Source organism: Pieris napi, chromosome 20 (assembly GCF_905475465.1).
Source record: "Pieris napi chromosome 20, ilPieNapi1.2, whole genome shotgun sequence".
NCBI classification, from domain to species: domain Eukaryota; kingdom Metazoa; phylum Arthropoda; class Insecta; order Lepidoptera; family Pieridae; genus Pieris; species Pieris napi.
The window spans coordinates 11095499-11122213 of record NC_062253.1 but is presented as its reverse complement, the minus strand read 5'-3'; the positions used below and the strand labels follow the sequence as shown (position 1 = coordinate 11122213).

The following is a 26715-nucleotide window of genomic DNA, read 5'->3' as shown; positions in this document are numbered from 1 at the left end:
TAAAATGCAATGCTTCATCATACTGCAATACTTTATCATTTTAATTCAAGACTTAACAATCGAATTAATGTCTGGCAAATTCATTTTCAGTTTTCCTTATATTTAAATAACATAATATTAAAATTACAGACATTCTAAAATGCTTTGAAATTTTTATAAAAAAAAACTAAAAATCGCGTCTGGCACATAGTTAGCAACGTGAAAATTTTCTGGCAATAAAAAAAGTATGTCAGGTAGACGTATTTAAAAAGGAAAAATCAAAAATTACGCTTCTTAAAATGCAATGCTTCATCATACTGCAATACTTTATCATTTTAATTCAAGACTTAACAACCGAATTAATGTCTGGCAAATTCATTTTCAGTTTTCCTTATATTTAAATAACATAATATTAAAATTACAGACATTCTAAAATGCTTTGAAATTTTCATAAAAATAAAACTTAAAATCGCGTCTGGCACATAGTTAGCAACGTGAAAAATGTCTGGCAATAAAAAAAGTATGTCAGGTAGACGTATTTAAAAAGGAAAAATCAAAAATTACGCTTCTTAAAATGCAATGCTTCATCATACTGCAATACTTTATCATTTTAATTCAAGACTTAACAATCGAATTAATGTCTGGCAAATTCATTTTCAGTTTTCCTTATATTTAAATAACATAATATTAAAATTACAGACATTCTAAAATGCTTTGAAATTTTTATAAAAAAAAAATAAAAATCGCGTCTGGCACATAGTTAGCAACGTGAAAATTTTCTGGCAATAAAAAAAGTATGTCAGGTAGACGTATTTAAAAAGGAAAAATCAAAAATTACGTTTCTTAAAATGCAATGCTTCATCATACTGCAATACTTTATCATTTTAATTCAAGACTTAACAACCGAATTAATGTCTGGCAAATTCATTTTCAGTTTTCCTTATATTTAAATAACATAATATTAAAATTACAGACATTCTAAAATGCTTTGAAATTTTCATAAAAATAAAACTTAAAATCGCGTCTGGCACATAGTTAACAATGGGAAAAATGTCTGGCAATAAAAAAAGTATGTCAGGTAGACGTATTTAAAAAGGAAAAATCAAAAATTACGCTTCTTAAAATGCAATGCTTCATCATACTGCAATACTTTATCATTTTAATTCAAGACTTAACAATCGAATTAATGTCTGGCAAATTCATTTTCAGTTTTCCTTATATTTAAATAACATAATATTAAAATTACAGACATTCTAAAATGCTTTGAAATTTTCATAAAAATAAAACTTAAAATCGCGTCTGGCACATAGTTAGCAACGTGCAAAATGTCTGGCAATAAAAAAAGTATGTCAGGTAGACGTATTTAAAAAGGAAAAATCAAAAATTACGCTTCTTAAAATGCAATGCTTCATCATACTGCAATACTTTATCATTTTAATTCAAGACTTAACAACCGAATTAATGTCTGGCAAATTCATTTTCAGTTTTCCTTATATTTAAATAACATAATATTAAAATTACAGACATTCTAAAATGCTTTGAAATTTTCATAAAAATAAAACTTAAAATCGCGTCTGGCACATAGTTAGCAACGTGCAAAATGTCTGGCAATAAAAAAAGTATGTCAGGTAGACGTATTTAAAAAGGAAAAATCAAAAATTACGCTTCTTAAAATGCAATGCTTCATCATACTGCAATACTTTATCATTTTAATTCAAGACTTAACAACCGAATTAATGTCTGGCAAATTCATTTTCAGTTTTCCTTATATTTAAATAACATAATATTAAAATTACAGACATTCTAAAATGCTTTGAAATTTTCATAAAAATAAAACTTAAAATCGCGTCTGGCACATAGTTAGCAACGTGAAAAATGTCTGGCAATAAAAAAAGTATGTCAGGTAGACGTATTTAAAAACGAAAAATTAAAAATTACGCTTCTTAAAATGCTTTTAAAATCCAGGATTTTTACCTGCACAGATAGGATGCGCACTAATGAACGCAACCACTACCGCCAGCCAGATTGCCCAGACTCTAACCGGAAGTGCAAGAAGGAAGACATATCACAAAATCAGCTGACCTAAAATTCTTTTTTTTCAAACGTTGCTACCTCCCGTACTATAGGTAACGTTTTCAAATCAAGACAAGGCGATGATTTACTACAACGTTTAATACCCATACTACTATATTATAACAAGGTTGCAATGTGGGTCGAAGTACTGAATTGCTGACGGCGCTATTGTGTCTTTGATATATGTGTGCACCTCTGCAGTTAATCTTACATTTGTATTCTATGAGAGCATTATCTGGTAAAAATAATAGCAATCATTTTAATATTTTTTTAACGGTAACTATTTTTAACGCATATAAAAAGTTTACTCAAAATGTAAGTGTTTCCTGAAACGCATATTCATAAAAATATATCTATAATTATTTTATTATCATAATCAAGGAAATGATTAAAAATCTTCTCCTTTGGGAGTTGGGAGTCAGTTAACGCTACTCGGTATGGAAATAACGAGATAACGGGAAAAATGAGAGTAAACAAAGCGGTATTAATCCCGATTAGGCAGTCAAAAGCCGCGGTCCAATTTCAAGTTCGTTTAACTGTCAGAGTTGGTTTAAGCGAAGACAGGGGTCATTGCTTTATTATATTCAAATATAATTAGGCAAAATTCATTAATTGTATCTTACAAATTTATACATGAATAATTAAAGAACAGACTGATCGAATTCAAAGACATGGAAAAATCATTCATTTAAATAGTTTTACACAATATTTACTATACAGAAGGTTATAAATACTTAATGTTGTGTCTAGTGATTACAGTATGCGACTATCAACCCTGATGGCGAGTGTCAGACACAAAAATCTAATCAATTAGACAAAAAATATCAAAGAAAATATACAATTTAAAATCTATAAAGGGTTGAATTATTTATATTATTAATAAATACGAAATAAAAACTGATTATTTTTAGCTGTCACCTGGTATACCTGAATAGATTTCTATGGGTTCATAACACCCTCAAATTGTAAATAATACCTTCTCCAACAAACAGTGGCGATGAAATTGTGTCAATTACCAACCAATTAGTTAAGACCCGTGGCTCTGCAGCCGCTTCAGGTGTTTGGGGCTCAAGTGCCACTAGGCATGTGGGTCACAAAGCACAATAACCTCAATTAGACCGAAATATTTTATTTTCTTTCGACCTTACTATTGTGCAACAGAATATGGACTCTCAGCATATTTATAGTAGTACTAAAATAAGTTTTTCTTCTCGAGGTTAAATTTTGTTGACTGTAGGATTATGTACTTTATTTGAACCGTTATTTAAACTTTTGTTTTAAGTACACACGGCGACTTAAGAAATTAAAATAACACATCATAATATCATATTCGTTACAAAGTCAAATCCCAAATTTCCTACTAGTGTAGTAAGCTCTAGTTAAATAAAGCATAAATTAGTCGCAACAGATGAGCTGTGTTCATATTAGATGACGGATACGGAAACTCGGGTCCTCTCCCGTGGGAGGGCAACTTAACTCATTGCAAACTCCGCAAGATGCTGTTACAGACTAATTATTATTATATGCCATGCTCCGAACGAAATTGCTTTGAATCAAAACGTTTTGAAAAACTACTGAGGATAAATCTGAGCTAAAAATTTATGTGTAAAAGTTTACGGCAAAAGAAACAACACAAAACTGAGCTTTTAAAAATACAGTCCTTTGGGTGAAATTAGTTTGCTTTGCTGACATTACAGAGCATTAGATATTAAAATATAAGTATTTTTATTAGACTAGAATATATTATTTAAGTTTTATTTTCATTTAACGCAAAACGTTATTCTCTCAGCTGAGCTGATTAGCTGTCTGCTAATTGAAACATTGTTCGCTCTTTTGTTTTAACATCCCTAGCGCAAATTTAAAAACAAAACAAGCTCAAATCAATATTGCGTTGACCAATAGCTGCATCGAATGGACGTTTGTTGTCAAGGCAAGAAATCAAAGCAAGAGACAAGCAGTGAGCGTGTGCAGCATGCAGTGTCGTCGTGTCCTCACTATTTATGCAGCAATATCTCTCAGGGTGAGATCTATAGTCCGCACTTGGACTTTACTCTGACTTAACTATCGAGCTAAGACACAGTCGGTATTTATAGAGCAAACTGCGAATCCCTCCCTAGTGTTGGCTTAGCTTAATCTCAAGTCCACGAAATCGACGACTTACCAAAAACTTTGACTATAAGCCTAACAAAAATAATGGCCTAAAATTTGCTCTACCATCATATCTTTTACTGGACTTTTTATTTTTGTCGGTTTTTAATGAACGGTGTTGCCATTTGGTATCAGAGTTCCATAGACTTTGGGAAAAATAGAATTTGAATTCAAAGAAATTTTAAATGATCTTGATAAATACCTATGAAATGGATGAAATAAAATAATTATACATTATTATGGTATCTATTGTTGTTTATTTACATTATTTATATAAGTGTTCAACCCCATTTTTGAGAGATCTTATAAATAACTGGTGTGATATCGTATCTGTCACCTGGCAGCCCTGGCATATTATAGTGACAACGAAATTCAAACTATAACCTAACCGATGACTCTCGCTTCACATCTGTTATTTTCGTTTCCCTGAATCTTCTACCATTTATTACCTGACTACCCTAAAAAATTTGAGATAGGAGTGGAACATATAAAATTAAAAAATCTGTTAGAAATAGAATTTCTTCAACAAAAATATAAATTAGTATTAGAAATATGTATTACACTCAAAAAAAGAATCAGAAAATAAATGTTTAAAATGAAACAAGTTTTGTTTTGATATTCTTTATTACCGAACAAATTACCTAGTTAAATTGTGCAATCACAGATTGCCGGAATGCTAGACCTGTAGGAGATCTTTCATTGTTTCTGTGTTACTCAACTTCTGCTGTCAGCAAGATCACCATCATCATAAGCATAGGGGATGCTTATGACTCTATATACCTATATTATGCAATACAGCACAAGCTATAATTATATATAACTAGTATATTTTGTCAATTTTGACTGTAGTCCTAGCTGTAAACATGGAAATTTCCTTTTCTACACTCCGAAAACCCTTTCAACAATATGCCTAGTTCTTATTTGAGAATAATTATAATTATTGTCAGCTCTTGTCGTTGGATATAAAAGTGTTGTTAACATGAAGTTAAGTGCCGGATAACCGCTGTCACCTACTAAAACTCCTTCTAGTTCACCATTTAGCAGCCTTGCATACGCCTGGCAGTTTCTAAATATCCTGCTGTCGTGTGAACTGCCAGGCCACCTGGTCACTATATCAAATATTTCCATATCAGGCCCTATTATTGCTTGCACATTTACAGAAAATTACCCTTTTTTATTTCTGTATGCTTCAGAGTGAGCGATACCTTTGGGTCTATTAATTTTTATATGGGTGCAGTCAATAGCTCTGATTATACTGTTTAGGTCATGGTGAGTATTAGATCTTATTAATTCTTCAAACTTCCTTTTGGCTGTGTTCATATTTCTTGGAAAATTTACAAATCTAGGAAGTAATTTACTCAACTCTGCAGAGACTTTATTTATAATTAAACAGACTGTAGATTGGCTTATTCTGTTCAGATCACCACACACCATCTGTAATGTCAATGAATTATTATTAGTTACATATATGTTATGTTTCTGAAAGTCAGAAGACAAATGTCTTCAACATATAATGTATTTAAAATCATTTGAGAATACATAGGTACCTATAATATTCAAATCGAAAAACCATACATATTTATGAACACAATATTACCTGAAAACATCCAGTTGCATTTTTATGCCTTAATGCAAAAAGTATTTGCAATTGCGGTAGGTTTGGCGATCCTCTGTTGTTATAAGGTTGCAAGTTTGTAATGATCAGTGGCAGGATCACATTTAATACCGTGTGTTTCAAAATACGGTTCCTTCTTTTGAATTCATTCTCACCGTACAGGATGGAAGGATTTTGGTTGTATTCGTTCCGAACATATACAACACTCAAGGGCGGATCCAGCTTTGGTGCCAGGAGGGGGTCACATAGTCGTGGTCAAGTCAAGAACTTTATAATTTAATTTTGATAACAATAGATACAAGTAAAAAGTAGGTATTTTATTAATGTACGTAAGTATTGCACTTAAAAATATTTATTCTTTATTGTACACTTGAAAAACTTAACACATAATATTGTGTACATACAGGTTGGTCCAACTAGTGACGTCAATAATTATTTTTTAGATTCCTCACACCTGGGGGCATACGAAAATACCCCATGTATGTTCCGCGATTTTTTGTAGTTTTCGAGTTAAATTTTTTTTGTGTTTTTTTTAATGCTTTCTGCCAGCGAGGTTTCAAAAATTCCTATCTTTTTTTGTTGTAGGTATTTTGCAGTTTTTTTTCTGTGAAATGATTGTCTTAAATGTTGTTTAAATAAAAAATCTCGAGTGTCGAAACACCGCGACACGAGAATTTTATATATTAGAAATAGTATTTCTTCAGTAAATTGTGTTTTTTATTTGTTATTAAAAATCAGGTAATTTTACAACTAGCAATAATCATTTCGAATAACATTTTGAATTTTGAGTGGTAAGACCAAAATGATTGTAAGAATTACACGAGCTACTTTTTTACGGGTATTAAAATTAGTAAAAAATAGATCGTAAAGTTTCATTTGCCATAAGAAAAATAAAAGTCGAAAAAAAAAACATTTTTAATGCTTCAATGATTTTTAGCCTATCCACCAAAAAAATCCACCGATTACAACAAAAAAAGACCAAGTTTGGGCAAATCCAGCTAAAAACTAAACTTCTAACTTTAAAACCTTTTTTTAAGTAGCTTTAACTAATTTAAAGAAGCTGGGATTTTTTTTTTACTTGAACATCATTTAAGGCAATCATTTAACAGAAAAAAAAACTGCAAAATACCTACAACAAAAAAAGATATAAATTTTTGAAACCTCGCTGGCAGAAAACATTCAAAAAACACAAAAATGTATAACTCGAAAACTACAAAAAATCGCGGAACATACATGGGGTATTTTCGTATACCCCCAGGTGTGAGGAATCTAAAAAAAAGTTATTGACGTCACTAGTTGGAGCAACCTGTATACACGTACATATTACCATCTTCTCTAGAAGACATCCAGAGAAACACTATCACGTTTTTTTTAAAGTGGAATCTCGCTGTTGGCCTTTAGGGCCTTTACAGCTCAGCTCGGGCTGTTTTGGCGAGCTTAGCTCGGTCTGACGTCACGTACGGAATGAGGCAGCCTTTTTATATTACATAACCGTGGTGAATGATTTGTCATAACAGCTAGAGGTATGTCGAGGGGTATTACGCTAAACTTCGCAAAAGTGAAGAGATGGTACGACAAGGGATTCCATCAAACAAAATAGAAACAGACAAAATACATATATTTTAATAACTAAATCAATTTTTCCCGAAACGCGTTATTACGTCATTTACGTCAACGGGTACGTTTTCATGAACGTGGAGAAGTGCTAGTCCGGTTAGGCGATCTTCAACCATTGAAGATCTTAGCCACGATTTAATTCTGCGCAACGTAGAGAAAGACCTTTCTGCTGTCGCTTCGCTGACAGGGTAGTGTATCCAATTTTCCTATATTAGGATACTATATTGATGTCACAATTTAAAATAAGACTATGTTATGATATGTTGAAGTTTAGTCGTTCCGATTCCGATTAAGGTAAGGTCTAGCTAGACGTTTCATAGCGACAAGCGCGCGCAAGTGTGGCGCGGAAAATTCAAATTTTCGATGCGTTCATTCCCAAACGTTTGCCATCATACAAAGTTATTATATTATATTAAATTAATTAAATATTGAAGGTATGTATTAACATATAATCTGTATGGTGACAAATTTATATATATAAAATCATTATGTTCAATTAGTGGTCCACATAAGTCCTGCTCAGGGGGGGGTCATGACCCCCATGACCCCCCCCCTGGATCCGCCGTTGACAACACTTTAGGCAAAATTTTCAATTGTTGATATTTGATACAAGTGCTCTGTTGCTGTTGTCAAAACAATGCGATCCGTTCTACGTAACAAAATTATTGTCATCTTTAAATAATTAATACATTTTCTAAAGGTTACTCGTAAATTTCTAGTTATTGCAATAATAAAATAAATGAATACATAAATAACAATAAATTGAAGATATATGTGTACCGTTTTAGATGTTTAAATATTTGTTATTGTTTACTTTTTTAAAGGATAATAAACAAAGTATTGCATGAACTGAAACATCAATTTGTATTTTGACATTTGCTGTCATAGCTTGGGCTTAGCTTAATCTCACCGTTAAAATGTCTATAAATACGAAATCATAGTTTAACCTTAGGGTGAGATCTATAGTGCGCACTTGGACTTTGCTCAGACTTTACTTACGAAAAACACTAAGGTTAAACTATGATTTAGTATATTTATAGACATTTTAACGGTGAGATTAAGCTAAGCTCAAGCTAAGACAGAAATTGATGTTTCATTTCATGCAATACCTTCTTTATTATCCTTTAAAAAAGTAAAGAATGGTTGTAGTTAAGTCTGAGCAAAGTCTAAGTGCGCACTATAGATCTCACCCTTAGTGTACACTAGGCAAAGTTTTTCGTAAGGTAAGTCTGAGCAAAGTCCAAGTGCGGACTATAGATCTCACCCTCAGAATAACGTCACTCGCACGCGCTACTTGGGAGCACATTGCACAAACTAACTTACGGCATTGGAGATGAGAAAAAGCGTTTTAAATTTTACTTTTTACATCTTCATATGAAATACGTCAATGTAACATTTATTAATAAAACGATACAATTTGTGTCTTTTACTTTAACAGTTCTTTCACCAGCTAGGTAAATATAGCTTGCGAAAACGTGATGGCGGATAATCAGTAGATACGAACTGTCTAATTATTCCATATATAATGTCTAACTGTCTGATTATTCGTTAGGTAATCTGAATAGAGATTATATTTCTACTAGCAAATACAATATCCGCTTATGTTTATGACTTTGAGCCCATCTTAAAGCGTACTCAGTATCTCTGAGTCTCGCGAAGTTAGCAAGTTGGAAGGGACACAGAAAAATTTCATTTAAAATGCGAAACAAACAAGTTCTAAATACAGTGAGCCGCTCCTTTTATATTTAATTAAAAATTATCTTTTGACTGTTTCAGAAAACGAGATTAGGATCCATTTTATCTTTCAAAACTCTCGTATACTTACAAGATTCTCGATTCTTTCTTTCGATATAATACATTTACAGAATCACAATGAGAGTATTTTACCTGACGGGCAATTCACGTGAATCCAATGATTAAACTCCTTTCTTCTCTTACGAATTACATTAAAGATTACATTGAAGATTAGAATATTGATGTTCTGAACCATTCTAGTTAATCGAATTGAATAACCAACAGTAAGCCAGGAGGACCGAATGAATCACGAAGTGGCCACAACAAAATAAATAGCTGTTTAAAAAAATAAAAAATGTATTTTACCAAAAATACAATTTAACCTTTGTGACTCGAACTTTTCAATCACATGAAATATGTAAAAGTTTTAGAATATGCATATTGTATTCAAATCAATATCAATAAAAAGCACCCGCTGGAGTTTTTTTTTTCATTTTCAATTTTTTGCGAACCGCTCTCGACAGCCTTAATTGAACCTTCACACAAGAGCCGCAAACGCAGATACAATTTATTATAAAAAAAATAGTTTTTAGTGGTCTATCGAGTGCCGGCTTCGGGCTAACTGTGTGTCTTCTATATTGTTAATAGTTCAAAAATAACACGTAAGAACCAGACAGCGGTTAAAGCAAATTTACCTATTTAACATGTACGTTTGTACTATCACTATTACGAACCTTCAAACGGGATTCAATGTGAGTAGAACATTGCCTCGGGGATATGAAAGAAATTCCAATATCGTCTAACATTACATGTAAACTACTTGTTATCCCTATTCGCTTCGATATCATAACATTGTTTTGTATTCGAGTCCACTGCGGTCCCATATAAATTCTAAACTAAACAAATTCTTATTCAATTCAAGTATTTGTCCCGAACATTGTGCGGGTCGTATGCGTATTTTTGTTTTAAATTGAAATATTCAGGTCACGAACACACACATAGTGCGTTACCAACCGAGGTCTATAGTCAACATTTATAAGTTTTTTACCGCTACCCTAGAGGGTAAACCTTATTATTATTACCGTAAATAATATTTAAAATCAAACCGAAATCAAAACTAAAATCTCCACAATCAACGCGTTTAATAACCAGCGACTTCTGATTGCGATTTAATGAAGTTATTTGCCCACTTCATGTATAATATACGAGTGTCAATTGTCTGTTTCATTTTCATGGATGTTTGTTTATCACTACAGCATAACAATAAAATTTAGTTTTACAATTATACAATTGCAATTATCTCTACATACTCCATTTTATTTGAATACGATCTTTTTAGCTCGTGTTTAGATGTATTAGTTACGTATTTTTTTAAACCAAAACACGTGAAACCTCGTTAGACATTTTAGTACACCAACATTAATTCAAATTTGTTTGTAGAGGCTCTACACGTAGCGGACTGTAACCGAATTCGGAAAGTTTTTACGTTCAAAGTTGCGAATATTGGTTTGTACAAATGTGTTTATGTCTATCACGGGATTTATTTGTAGGTAAGAAGAGGTCATTAACTTTCGCTTTGAACACCACACAAACATGATTAAACTACGGGAAACGTTAACTTTAACCATTAAAATTAATTCTTGTTAATATTAAATGGTTTTCAACTGCCACAAATGGAATATAGTCGTTTTACTGCTTTCTATTCAACGAGGTTCTTGCCTTTTTATGTACACAGACCAATGTAACGTATACGAGTAAGTATATTTCCTAAAAAAAATATTCAAATTCTCCTCGACTTTCTCAAATGTGGTAAAAAGTAGACGTTAACGCGCAGGCATTATAATTGACACTCGGAGAGTTCACTCTAAACTCTATGGGTAAACCAATATCCATGGTGATCATCCTTGCAGTGAAGGATAAGGTCAATTACTAACTTGAAAAATTCATTGTTAAATTTATCGTAAATAAGTAAATACGCGTTTATCTAGATTCTAGTAGTTACTCTAGATGTCAGCCATGCCAGCCAAGACAAAGAACGACCAAAGACAAAGGTACATGGACACAATTAGAATGTGCCCATCATTCTAAATTTAGTATTGGCCGATTTTGTGATTCAAATATATTCCTATTACAATAATCACGGCTATTTCTAGACATCAAATGTAATAAAGTATTAAACTTCGCTCAGTTATTGAGTTCAAAAGTCAGAATCAAAGTGACATCACAAGTTGAGTGAAATCAGGCATTACTCCAATACCCCAAGTTTTGACCTAAGTTGTGTATGAAATAATTCCATCGGCATAGTTGATAACTTGCAGAGGTTTAAATTAATTCCTCCGTCCAATTAGTGACCGCAGATGGTTAAATCAAATAATAACATTTAAAGTGGAAGGTTGTATTTACAGAGGACACTTGTCTTGATTTGTATAATTAGTTTTCAGGCTTGGACCAACTGTATTCACTGAACTGAGAGGCCGGTGGTTGGTCATGCGTCGTACTCGTGAACAGTGTATGATAAATATATGTGTGGGTATATATTATTAATGCCTTGATTCACTATTGATACTTGATACTACTATTTCCGTATTGTTTGCACGGTAATGTTGCACGCTCCTGTTTCACTATAATTTGTGTTCATAGCGTTTGTTGTATATATTTATTTACTTCTCATTATTATAATTAATCGATTTAATCATGAGGAGCATGATGTAATGGTTGCAGTTCCTTAAAAACAATTTAGTTAAACAAAAATCTTGACTTTCAAACGCCGAGGATTTCATTACCACCAATAATCGTTATTCGTTTGCTACCTTTTCGCTTTGCAGCAGTTGCAGCTCTTTTGAATTAACCAAAAGAAGAAAACCCAAAGTTCGCTAATAGTGAGCTAAGGGTTATCTCAGTTATACACCTGTTTGCTTTCTACACCAGGTCATATCTGATGTATCCGTATATCGAGTAGTCAACAACTAAATTAAATGCAGATTCAAACTTACCTATTGTGCACAGTTTTATTTGTTTATGATTTATTACAAGGATATTTATGACTGTCATTTCCCTTATTAATAAATTATTTATAAATGACCAGACGAACCTGTGGCGATGTTCGTTTTAATGGAAGTAGTATTGTTGAAATTCATGCAAAATTGTTTTTTTGCCATTAGATAGCGTTAGTTTTCAAAATGAGAACATTCCAATTAATTTTCAGATTTAGTTTATGTGCTGTTGTTGACGTGTACTATATTTTATTATTTAAACATATATGTGGATATACAAGTTATAGAAAATATATACAGTTTACAATTTTTGGCAATTAAAAGCGTTTCGTTATGGTTATTTTAATACTTTGATAAAGGCGTACACGATACATGTTTTTTTTGATAAATTAAGGTTAACTAAAATAAAACCACACCAAACTTAAACAAACAAATATATAGTAATAGATGCAAGCAGAAACAGTCCTGTCTTAATTTTATCGGCAAACTTTCTGGTGAAGCGTTACGTACGGGCTTAGGAAGGATTTCGAGGCTTACTCGGACTACGAGTAAGCTGGCCTCTCAGAGATTTGCATTCGTATATTGACCAAAAGCTCACTCCGCCCTTCAATTTTCTGCAATGATGCAGATACTAAAGATGTATCTTCAAAATAAAATTTTACTAAAGTCATTATTGTCGTTTCTATTTTATTTATTTTAAGAACCTTTTTAGTGAGGTGATGACATTTCAGCCCTGATTTTCTCACGTTAAGTTTGCTATTAAGTGGAAAAAAAACACAAAGGTTGTAGGTAGCAGGGTCACGGATGTTTTGAACGAACAAGTGAAACTCGTTAATTAAGCCACCCGCCCTCGGGCCTTGCCGCCCATCCCGCATTCACTGATCTTCTGCCAATAAAAATAAAAGCTCTTTTCGCCTTGCCCATACTAACTTACAGAAAAACTTATAACATAAAGGAACCGTCCGCTGATAAGCTAGAAAATTAAATAATAAATGTTAAAAACACAACTCGTTATAATTAATTTTCTTTACTTTTGCTTTCTTAAGCTTTCTTATTTACTTATAATGTAAAGACTTCTACTAAGTGTAGATAACAATGCCGAATACTAAACGAGCTCTTAAAGGCGTGCATAAGGAAATAATTGAATAATTTACAAATATACACAAATAAATTAAAGCAAAACTCGACAGAAAGGAGGTGCCGCGATTTATTGCCAACATAAATTACTTGAACCACGGAATAATTGCGGAGCGATGACCGAAAACATTTTCACTGTATTTTGTAATATGTTTATAGACAAATAAATGTAGATCCGCTAAAGGTAACATTAATTATTGAAATTAATTGAAATTATATCGTAATATGACATTTTAGTAACTATGGTTTCAGAAAATTCAAAGTTACAGGTAGTATTCAATCATTTTGAAATACTTTTATTTTGAAATGAATTTCTCCTATTCAATACCGAAACAGATAAGCGAAATCCGCAATTGTAATTAAATACAATTAATTTTTACATAGTTCATTATTTAACACTAATGAGCACGCTGACACGAATCCTCCCAGAAGCAGCCTGAATACAGCATAAATTAGATTTAATTACAGCGGCCCTAACGCCACCCTGTATTCACGCATAAATAAAAATTCTCGACTTATATCACTGGTAAGTTTATAAATATAATTGAAATTCTTAGTTTAATTTAAATACCTACTGTATTTTTATGTTAATTTATGTGCATTTATCAATAAAGTACTACAAAAGAGTTTTTTTTTCGGAACGGAATTCCTAGTTTTAAAATAAATAGCTTAAATAACAATTTATGTAATTATAGCCATTTGTATTGCTGTTAATTTTGAAGAATAATATAGTTATGAAGATTCTATATGATTTCTACTTTTAAAAATCTAAGTATCTACAAATAAAATAAAGTAATTTAAATGAAGCCCAAGCAAAATTATTTTAGTTTTATATTTTTAGCATAAATTTATTTCCTAATATGTAGCTATGAAGTACGGTGCGATCTATTTTGTCCATGTTCCATTTCAGTAAACTAACGTCACTCCCTTCATTCGTTATGAGTTTATGGCCAACGTCTTTTATGCTTACCAAAATATTTTCTTTATTTTAGTGTTACAAAATATTTATTTTTAGTCTTCTTATCTAAACATTAAGCAAGATTTAAGCTTTTAAATAAGAATATCACCAATGTTATTTATTTATTTGTTACAGAAATACATACCGAGTTACGAGTAGGTATACAATAAAATTATAGTAGGTAACTAAATAAAAGCCTGAACAATAAAATAAAAAATAGTTTAAAAAAACTAAAAAACACGCTTTTAAAGCACATCAAACTAAAAAGTGAAAAATAATTCCTAATTTAGGCTGAAAATGGTAATGAACAAAAAATACTGGTATTATTGTGAAAAAGCGTGGGGTGCTCTGTGCCATATTTTTCGTCTATCGATTTCACAATAAAGTTAATTTTTTTTAATTTTTTTTTTCGGATTATTGCATTGTCATCGATCTTTGACAGGTGCGCAAAGTTTAAATTAAATCTGTCCGTTAAAAGTGGGTTAAAATCGAGTCCGAAAGAGTCGGTTACATACATACATACAGGTGAAGTGAATAAAGCGTGTAAAAAAAATAGCCCCGCAATATTTACAATTATTTTCCAAGTTTTTGTTCTGCTTACTCCATTAGCCAGGCCCCGTTAAAAGAAAAGTCTACCAACTCCATATAAATTTTTTTATGACCGGATGTCGAAAATTGAATATTTTGAAAAAGCAAGAGCAGAATTTGGTTCAGTTTATTAAAACTGGAAAAACACGGCCGCAAATAAAATGGCATATACAATGGATAACCACATCGCAATATGTTTGTGAAGTTTTGATTACATATCTATATTCCATCGCAACAAAAAGAGTCGATTGCGTCTATTATTCACAACTGAATTATATGTTTATAGAAAAAGGTTTTTCCTATGTATTAAAAATGTTAAACATATTTACTTTTTTTAAACCAACCATTAAAGTGTAATGTGATGGAGGGAGAGAGTGAAAGAGGGCTTAACTCGTTTAAATTTCAAGTTAATTATTAATTTTAGAATAATTATGATTAAGTTACTAAAAAACACGAAATATCGCAATATATTTAAAAAAAAAAGTGAAATTGTTCCGATTTGATAAACTTTATTGTTCGTGTGAATGCTGAAATAGCATTTTCTACTTAAATGTCGATAAACATAAAACTGCCTCATAAACAAGATTTAGAATAAAACCAAATTAGTTTTATATGGTAGGTACGAATATAAGCCACGATAACAGTAAAAGAAATAAGCCTGGAAACCTTTTTACGGACAATTCTATTTTGAATAAAAATTACTCCTTTTAGCAAAATGTTTAGTAGTAGTAATTTTCAATCTGTTTATGATATATGAGTTACGTTGTGTGTTATTGATATGAACTGCTTTTTAAATGAACGATATTTCTAGTGCATACATGGTATTACATAGTTGGTATTTCAAAAATAGTATCTACTGAGATCCTTGGCGCCTTCATTCCGTAGAAAAAAAAATTAAGAAGTTTTTTTCCAAAACTTTTTCACGTCACATCACTTTGCGAGATCAGTTGTCAAATGTTACATTTCCGTACCGATATAATTTAGGTTATATCAAAAAAACAAAGGCCGTCAACGCATTTACATGTTGCAGATGTCAAGTTCTAAGAGTACAAGTACAAGTACACATACAGCACCCACGTTATATTAATAATTAAAGAATATAAACCTAACAGCTTTTCTAAATCGTGTTTGGGTGAAGAGTATGTTTGTTTATCGTGAAAGTGAGGCGGCCGGACGGAATTAGTCAGCGGTTTGATGTGCCTGTTGTGATAGTCACAAATATCAACACGTCGCGTTTGTCTGTCTCATTGTTGCTTATTGACATTCGCGGTTTCCTTTGAACTTTCAGGACAGGAAGGTTACCCAAGAATGACCGTGTCCGACTATGCCTTAAAACGGAAGAACAGTATTCCTTATTGAAGAGATTTGCCACAAAATATATATTTATTTATCAAGGTACACGTTACGTTTGTATATGTAAACGTTTTAAAGAAAATTATTACTTTAATGGATTTCAGAAATCGTCCTTATTTATATTTGTGTTAAGGTGGGAACTGACCAAAGTTACGAGGTGTAATGTAACACGTTACACAGCGAGCATTCGTGCAGTCAGTACGTCGTGTTACGGGGAAACCAGCGAGCAACGAGCCGCTCATTGCTGTCGGTTTTTTGGCGAATCCTTTGACTGTAAAGGTGGGAACTGACCAACGTTACGAGGTGTAATGTAACATGTAATGTAATGTTACACAGCGAGCATTCGTGCAGTCAGTACGTCGTGTTACGGGGAAACACGACGTAACACGACGTACTGACTGCACGAATGCTCGCTGTGTAACATTACATTACATGTTACATTACACCTTGTAACGTTGGTCAGTTCCCACCTTTACGCGGTTCAGTCAGTAAGCGTCGCACGTCGCGAGTGATCATGATTATGATTATCTATAAATTGTGTCTTTTTTAAGTACTTTTGGTCCAATTAAATTCACGAGTTGTTCAAAATCAATCGGAGATATGCGTACAAAGTTTTTATACTTTCCAGTAATCATTTGGTTTTTTAAAATTGCTATCAATGACATACCACCACATACGCCTCTGTTTTTAAATAAGTTTGATGACAAGTAACGTTTTTTCTTCTTCTTAATTTGGATCAAACAATAATTAAGTAGAATCAAAGATACCAACGCGTCCTCGCTGTCAGCCATCTCGTGAACACTGGCGGCGAAAGCGGAGCATAGACGTTTCACGAGCATGTTACGCCGATTTTAAAACACAGCGTAACATGCTCGATGCGTAACACGCTCGATGCGAATGCTACATTACACCTCGTAATTTTGGTCAGTTCCCACCTTTAGAGTCAAAGCATTTAAATATTAATATCTATGTATAAGTTAAAAAGTAAAATGTGAACAACGCCTAGCTACTCAGTCTGAAATTATTTACTATAATAATATCGTACAATTCTCTCAAAATTGTTTTAAGTGGCTCTTTGATAGAAGGTTGACATCGTAAGACAATTGTAGCGTTCTAAAGCTCGTTACACGATCATCTAAATATAGCTGAAGAATCTCGATTTATTTTCTACTTTAGATATTTCTCATATTACGCAGTGGTCAGTGATTTGTCACCGAGACCGGTCGTTACCTGCGCGCGCTAGTGAATTATTTTTCCACGAGTGCAATTACCTTCCTACCCTCACTGTGATAGTGACTAATTATTATGGAATCGTTTTTGTGTGTTTTATATAAGTGATAACTTCGCTACTTGCCAATTGTTTCTGATTACAGGAACAAAATGAACCCCCAATCGTTAGTCAATAACCCTAGTTATGCTACTGTCACCCAAAATACCATGTTCCCTAAAAAGGATCAAGCAATTGTCATCGATGCTTTAGAAAACGTTCAAATCAAAGATTATGCCCAAGCTTTAGGAAGAATCATAGACCCATCCCAAATCCGATTTTTATCAAGAATATCAAACAACAGAATTTGTATTTACGTTTCTTCAAAGGTAATCGCTGATGAGATCATTGACAATAAAAAATATGTTACGATCCAAAACCAAAAATTACCCATCCGACCGCTGATCAGCAGAAACAGACGTATCATAATATCGAATGTTTGTCCCATTATACCGCACATCGATATTGAAAAGAAGCTGTTAGAAATGAACATCACACCGCAGTCTCCCATCTCTTTCCTGCGTGCTGGTTTCAATGAAACAGGCTATAATCACATCCTAAGCTTCCGAAGACAAGTTTACGTAACTCCCGAAGATTTCACCCGACTTCCAGAAAAACTATCTATTGATTTTGAAGAAACAAATTACTGGATCTATTTCTCATCAGATACTATGACATGTTTCATATGTAAAAAAGACGGTCACGTAGCCTCTAAATGCCCGGATAATAGTAACGACTCAAATGTTGTCAACGAAAAAACACTACGGGATACTACGGAGACACCAATTTTCAAGCGGCCACACCCTCCCACTGAATCTTCGACTACAACTGATTTCATGGAGTCTGAAACAACAAGAGAAAAAAACCTAACTAGCAACGAAAATAGTGATGAGGAGTTCGATGATAAATCTTCCCAGTCCAGCTTAGATGAAGTACACATATCCAAGAGTGTAAAAAAACTTAAAACATCGCCTCATAGCGATCTTGAATCGATCGACTGGGATCACGTTGAAAAGTTTACAACCAATTCAGGTAAAGAGTACCCACTATCTGGAAAACAAGTGAAAGATTTTCTCACTCACACATATCGGGTTAAGGATATATCGAAAATAACTTACAGTTATACAGAAGACATTAGTGCCTTAATTGAAATGTTTTCTGACTTAATACCGATCATATCATATCGTAGTGTTAAGAACAGACTTTCTCGTATTATAGGTAAACTTAAGCTCTTAGCTATTAAGAAAAATCCCAATTTAATTAAATAAGTTACTTTTAAGTCAATACTATTTACATAATATATCTATTTTTTGTGTGATTTGATGGTCTCGACCATCGGATTCAAACTTAATATTATTCAATGGAATTGTCAAAGTCTTATACCAAAGTTAAGTGAATTGGACGTATATCTACATTATCAAAAGGTACATATATGCATTCTTTCTGAAACTTGGCTGCAATGCGATCACCAAATTAATTTAGCAGGTTACTCTGTCTTTAGAAAGGATCGAGCAGATGGATATGCAGGCTTAGCTATCCTGGCCCATACATCTATAAACTGTAGTCTCAAACTTCTCCCATGTAATTTTAATAATATTGACGTCTTGTGCCTTGAAATCCTTAATAGCAATAAACTTCAACATATCATAGGGGTCTATTCTCCTACAAATGTCACAGTTAGCGTTGGAGAATACCAGGAGCTTTTTAGTCACTTTTCTGAGAAAACTCTAATAGTCGGAGATTTCAATGCTCATCACATGGCTTGGTCATATACTACTGACACAAGAGGTAGGCTTTTATCGAACGCTAGCATATCACATAATTACGTATTTCTTAACAATGGAGACTTTACCCGTTGCGCTAAGCATAATGATAGTATGATATGCACATCACCTGATGTCTCCTTTTGTAGTGCCGATCTCTCACTAGACTTTGAGTGGAGCGTCACTAACGAATCTCTTGGCAGTGATCACCTCATTATTTCTATTAAAACGTTAGACAGTACCCAAAATAGCCCCGAATTAAAAAGGAACATCAAAAAGGCCAACTGGATAGATTACACTCAACACATAGAATCTGCATGTGTGGGATTAGATTACGGAGATAACGTTCAATATAACTACGATAAACTTATTGAGGTTATTGAAGAAAGTGCTAATAAAAACATCCCATATATTAAAACCGGTTTTAACCCTAAAAAATTCAAACCTAAACCTTGGTGGAATCCTGATTTATCGAAGGCAGTAGCTGAGAGACGATTATCTCTTAAAAAATTTAGGAAACTACGATCGGTCGAAAACTATTTAATTTACAGGGAAAAAGTAATTATTGCTAGAAAACTAATTAAACTTGCTAAAAGGAATTCCTGGCAACAGTTTTGTGATATCATAGATTACAGTACGCCCAGTTATGAGGTTTGGAGGAAACTCAGATGGATTAAAGGTTACCGAAGCCCAAAGCATTACTTACCAGAAAATACCGCAGTCTCCTTTTTAACAGAACTCACTCCTGACAGTGTTTCCATTCAGCCCCTAGATTCCAATATTGATGGTTTAAGTCCTTTTTTTTTTACTCTTACAGAACTTATCTTGACTCTTAAAAGAGTAGATACTTCGGCAGGTTTAGATAACATTACTTATTCTATGATTAACCATTTGCCGGATAACGCGAAGGAATATCTCTTGCACATATTTAACACTATTTATAAAACAGGTGAGATACCAGAGCAGTGGCGTAGGATCAAACTTATTGCCATACTTAAGAGAAACACTGATAAGTATCGTCCTATCTCACTCATCAACTGCCTTTGTAAGACCTTTAATTTAATGATAGCTCGTCGGCTTGAGCATCATTTCGAAAGCAAAAAATTATTTAATAATAGCACTTTGGGTTTCCGACGTGGACTTTCTTGTCAAGACAATCTTAGTAGGTTTATTGTAGACACAGAAACGGCTTTTATACACAAGGAATACGTTTTGTGCGCTTACGGAGACATTAGTAACGCTTATAACAATGTGGCAATTGAACCTCTTATAACCTCATTAGCTGAATTTGATGTCGATCCGTTCATATTTAGATATATTAGAGAATTTTTAAAAGAAAGAGTTTTGATATATAGGCTTGGGGATGGTACAGAAATAACTAGAATAAGCAGACAAGGTTTAGCTCAAGGTGACCCAATGTCACCAATTTTATTCAATATAGTGACAATTAAATTGTGCAACTCACTCGTTAAGACAGTTAAGGTCTCCCAATATGCCGACGACTTCGCTTTATACTGTATTAATCAAAATATTAATTTTTGTGCTAGTATCATTCAATCAAGTCTTAACACTTTTATGACAATGTTACAGGAAATTGGATTAGAAATATCTCTCTCAAAGACTAAAGTATGCATCTTTACTAGAAAATATAAAGTGCCTTTTATTAATTTACGAATAAATAACACTGAAATTGAGTTTACAAATTGTACAAAGTTCTTAGGTGTTTGGGTGGACAGCCGCCTGAACTGGACCCGCCATGTTTTAGAAACTGCCCAAAAATGTGTTGCATATGTTAATATCCTTAGTTGCATAAGTAGTTCAAAGTGGGGTGTCCATCCAACTCACTTAAGAAGATTATATTTGTCTCTGGTACGATCCCGACTAGATTATGGATGCATTAATTACGGTAACGCCAACTCTAGGCTTCTCCAGAGGTTGGACGTAATTCAAAACCAATGTCTTCGCCTTTGTGGAAGTTTTATTCGGGACACGCCAATTTTTGCCATGGAAAGCGAACTTTGTATTCCACCCCTATATCTGAGACGATCATATTTAAGTGACAAATATTTTCTGAAACTTTCTTGCAGATCATCTGACCAATTGAAAAATCAATTGGAAACATTAGACAACGATTTAAATTCGGGTCCTAGATATTGGCGCAAAGACCAAATTCCACTTCTGCTTGAGAGTTTCAGAAAGTTTTCCAACTTGGCTATGTCACAATTTGAGATTTTGCCCCAATTTTTGCTTTCATTAGATGTTAAATCATTCCCCTGGGATAATATCATATTACATAGAATTAACACTATTAATGAATCGAAAGCTAAACTACCCATTAACGATCTTAAGAAACGTACCGAAGATATGATAGATGTTCAGTTCTCGGACTATATTAAAATTTACACTGATGGATCCAAAACAAGAGACGGCTCAGGTTGCGCGTTTTACGAGGAAGCTACAGATTTTGGGGCAAAATTTCTTATTGAAAATCCAAGTATACCTGTAATGGGAGTTGAACTGGCTGCAATTAATGAAGCAGTACATTACATAGAGTCGACACCATACCATAAAATAGTTATTTTTACAGACTCAAGAAGCAGTTTACAACATTTGTTAGGATGTGCTAAGGGCGGTAGTGTCGGTAGAAACGAAGCTTACCTTATTATTAAATGTATCCATAAATTGATACGTAACGGGGTTGAAGTTCGTCTACAATGGATTCCTTCACATGTGGGTGTCAGGGGTATCGAGTTTGTGGACTTTCTTGCATCCAAAGCTCTACAGACCGGCATACCTCTCGACATCGTACCGCACTACATTGATCATCTCCCAAAAATTAAAAATTACAATTTTATGAAATTTAAATCTTATTTTAATGAATGCTCTCAGGACAAAGGCATCTGGTACAGGACCATTGTGGACGAACCTCCACGCGAGCCTTGGTTTTACTCAAGAGTTCTCAATAGAAATGATTTAGTTATTTGCTTCCGAACCCGTACTTACCACATGCCACTTAACAAGTTTAATTTTATTATGAAAAAAAGAGACGATCCAAATTGTACACGATGTGAGAGAGAAGAGGACCTCCTACATTTAGTTCTCGAGTGTAAAATCAATGAAAAAGCTAGGTTGGATTTCTTAAAGGAATCTCGATGTTCTACTGGCGACTTTCTCTTCTTTCTCCATCAAATATTAAGTTCAGGGTTCACTGCTGAATTTAGTGACAGATTTATTAGTTATATTATAGAGTCATTGAACCTTAGATCTGAATACTATAAAAATGCTCGTTAATTAGTAAACTGTTAGAGTAATACCTTTGTCAACGTTCTTATATTTTTAAGCCGCCTTAATCATTAGATGTATGGCTTATAAAATAAATAAGATTAAAAAAAAAAAAAAAAAAAATTTCTCATATTATTTTAATAAATATTATATTATTGGTATAAAGGCTAACATTCATCTTGAGGACTCCATCGCATAAATTCGAAATTCATTTAGGTAGTATAAGAGATATGTGGATATAATCCATAAAACGAATGCAAAGAGATATAAAAATGTCTTGGAATACTGTGAAGCTCATTTAAAACGTCATACGTTGAAGTAATTCCCGTTCGCATAAAAATGTTATAAAATTTAAGCGACACTAATTCCTGAGCTAGTGAGCTTAAGGTATATTTTTATGTCCGGTATTAAACGCATCTGCCTTCAAAGTGAGTGAACGAAATTACGAGTGGTCGTCAAGAGTAAGTAGACAGAAAATATTAGCTAATATACTACAAGGGATGAGGATTTCGTGAAGTGCTTTTAGGTTCCAGACATAAACTTAACTAGAAAACTTTTCGCGAAGCCTGCTCGTATTTTATTTTGTACGCGATTTATGCCTGCATCCCTTTATAATTTGTATCGATTACAAAATTATGGCCATCATATCTTCTTCGCTTTACTTTCTCTCGATAACTTTATATTAAACTATTAACTTAATTAACTATTCCTAAAACCTTTAAACAATTAAATGATTTTTTTTATGTTATGGACTACTACATTTACAAACAAACTCACTTAATACGGTACTTACTGTATGCCAAATTAAGTCATTCATGAATCCCTAAAATATGTATAATTGAATGTAATGAAAAAAAATTTTTTTATATCTCTCAATTTTCATTTTATTTTATTTTTTCTTTGATTATTGTTATTTTGTGTGTTTATGTGTGTGTATTTATGTTAGTAATACATGTCTAATGAGTAATTAGAAGTATGTATTAGATAGAGCATGATGTTCCTAGAGCGTTGTTTGGTTCGCATCAAAGGACGAGTTAGACGAAAGCCGACTCGGAGTTATCTGATGACAACCCTCATATGACCTCAGGTTTCAGGGAATTAAAACTTACACCCAGACGAGGTATTAACACTTTGTCCAAGACCCGGCTAATCCCCACTTTTAGATTATTAAAGGGGCGCGCAGAACATGGTATTATACGCTGTGTTTTATTAAATTGGCTCATAAAAACAAGTCAGGTACAATAATCTAACCAACTATGTAATTTTTATTCTAACATAATTAATAATCTCTTAAAATTATTCTAATGACATATTCTTTTGTATTTTTAAGCACATTGTTTTGGCTTTTAAATTTCAAATAAATGGTGAATAAGAATTGAATTGACATTAAAATACCAAATGTTACAATATTGACGTCGATGAAACACATGACGTAATCCTTTTAAGTGGTAACGTTTTCAAATCCTTTTGTTTAGACTTGAAAATATTTATAATTGATTTAATTATTGTTTCCAATTAAAATAGCAATTAATTCCGATACAGGGGATCGGAATTGGAATTATTAATTCACAACAATCCCAGCTGTTATTATGTTTGTTTAGCAAATTAAATTATATAACTTTACTTGAGAATTAACGAGTACATATCTGTTTGTTTTCGAACGAGCCGGGCTATTTGTGCTAAAGTTATAACAAACGAAACTTTTACAATTTATAACTGAGCACTTCACCGCTCAGATTCCATTTGTTATCATATCAAATTTGCCAAAAGCTTTGATCCACGAAAGGAATTCCTATCTATATTCTTATAAATTTCTGAATTTTGAATTACGATTAAAAGGATAGTCGGAGAGTTTCATGCCAGTTCTTTTACACCTGATGAGAACTGGCAGTAAATGAAAGAATAGAGTCGTTTTGTAAGTTGTTCAAGTTAGCTATGCAAGTAAGTTTAAATGTTTACTTGAACACTAATTATTAATTACTACAATTTACAGATAAAATCAATTCAATGCAATTAAATATACTATTTTATTATTTCAATCATACTCTTAATTTCAAAGCGCCATAATTGATCTAAAAGGTATAAATCCTTTGCAGCACTAGTTATGAATGGGCATGGTGATTGGTCTCTTGTATTGCCAAAATATAAAGCTTTGCAGTTAAACAATTATTGGAATAGTCAGTGAAGCGAATTTAAAAGTCCTAAAACAAAACTGACCCCGGTATTTACTAAAACAAAGCTTCGGAACGGATTTGTGCGGAAGGTAAGCCCAGGTTTTATGAAAGCCTACGTGGCTGCACAGCAATCCTTCCGTCGCCTCGCCGCCTCCCGATAGCCGCTTATGCTGAGCCTCTTCTAAAATATGCGATATGGCTCTCTCGTCGCTGACTGCACTCGAATAGCCACGCACATTTTACTTTCTTAACAGTTTATGGCTACATCTTCACATTGATGCACATTCACAATGTTTATGAGGTATAAAGAAATTAAATTGTCTTAACTAAAAATCAACCTCGACAATACATCAATACGCATTGAATCACAAAAAATCACAAAAAGAGGGCATTGAATCTCTCTGTCAATAGCCTTCCATAAAATGTTCAACTTCAAAGTATAAGCGATAAAGTTATCTGGTTTCAATTTCTTCGCAAAGCCGGACAATAAAATGAAAAAATGAAACTTTGACGAAAATTCGTATTTAGATTATTTCTTATAAATTACTCATACTACAATAAGATATATAATATATATATGTGTTTATAGTAAGTATCTTGTATGATATAAGATTAAAATATGTATAAAATATTGCTTGAAATAAATATTTTTTATATTCGCCCAATTTAACATTTAAGGAATTTTTTATTTTATATTTTCTGTGTTAAAATTCTGTTTGATACCGAGATTATCGCCAGCTACGGATCTCTAACGGATTCGGGTAAAATTGTAAGTCGAGGGACGATCTTATTGAAATTGAGGGACAAGAAAGGTCCAAATGAATAACTAAACTCTGCTGAATTTTTCGCAATGTTTGAAAGTTAGATGGCGAGCCGTGTTGTGCGCCGGCGCGGTACTCGTTACGTATTTATGCAGGAGGTACGATGTGACCACATTCTCTTGGCCACCTTTTATTCGCTTTTACTAATTCATATCTTAATACAAGATGTATTATTTATATATGCGATGCAAACCGTAATCTATAAGATAATGTTGCAGAAGTACATACCAGGCGGCGAGAGGTGGGTCAGACAGAGCAGCAGCAGGCGCGCGAGAGGCTGCGCACGAACCATCGCTCGCTAACGCCGCGCGCGTACGCCGCGCATACCAAACACCACACCTGGAACATTATCAAAGTTCATTTTACATCTTAACACTAAAGTACTGGTAGATCCAGATATGGAAGCAGAAACATCCTAGCACTACTATTTATGAAAGTTAGCTGTATCCTTATCATAATTCCTTGGCCGTTTAATAATTAAAACTAAACCTTTCATAATAAGACAAAAATATTTTATAAACTTACTACATTGCCTGCGATGACGTATAGAATATTGCACAGGCCATTTGTTTCCCGTGATCTCGCTTTCGATATGAAACGCTGCAAGCTTTATTGTCATTATAATTTACTTTGCAAATTAAAATCGTCAATAACTGCACAAATTAATCCGCAATATGATTATACAAAATTTATTACACCTGAAATTAAAGTCACCGCAATAAGCTTATTTTAAAACGTTCCCAATTTCATAGTGGAATCGCTATTTTCTTAAAACCGCAGGTGCATAATATACTGAATGACTCGGTGCGTTATTAATGTAACGCCATAACCGGTACAAAAACACTGAGCTACAACAATAAAGCCACACAAACTTGGCATAAATGATAATCTCAAAGCGAAAATGCTCAAAGTATGACATCGCTCCCATTCTTCAGTTTTGGGACAAAGATTAAAAACTTTATTCGTACAGAGAATCGCTTAATCAAAACGTCCTCAGACAAAAGCTGTGAAAACAAGCAAAATATTATTTTAATGCTCCAAGCGGATCTTCAAGCTTGTTTCGCTCAATTCTTACATTATAAATTACGCCGACTTCACCTAATGCTATTCCTGAATGCTAATTAATCTAGAATCGTGATTTTCTAAACAGGTCTGCGAAAGACAATTAGATGGTCCTTTTTCAAGGTAAGTTTCCTCATTAGAATGTCATGAA

General features: G+C 33.1%; 1 protein-coding gene and 1 long non-coding RNA gene across 7 annotated transcripts in view; both read right to left on the bottom strand.

Annotated features, from left to right (window-relative positions):
* The window catches only part of LOC125059562 (zwei Ig domain protein zig-8-like), a 159462-nt gene that overhangs the window by 109164 nt on the left and 23583 nt on the right, over positions 1-26715 (bottom strand). For all 6 annotated transcript variants that reach the window (XM_047664037.1, XM_047664038.1, XM_047664039.1 and 3 more), the window contains exon 2: positions 25731-25841. In XM_047664037.1, the coding sequence (XP_047519993.1) occupies positions 25731-25794 (64 nt within the window). In that variant the 5' untranslated portion in view covers positions 25795-25841. The remainder of the gene's footprint in view (positions 1-25730; positions 25842-26715) is intronic.
* LOC125059575 lies at positions 4806-6016 on the bottom strand. Its single transcript, XR_007118691.1, has 2 exons — positions 5798-6016; positions 4806-5634 (listed from the first exon to the last, which is right to left on the bottom strand). It is a non-coding gene; the product is annotated as an uncharacterized LOC125059575 (long non-coding RNA).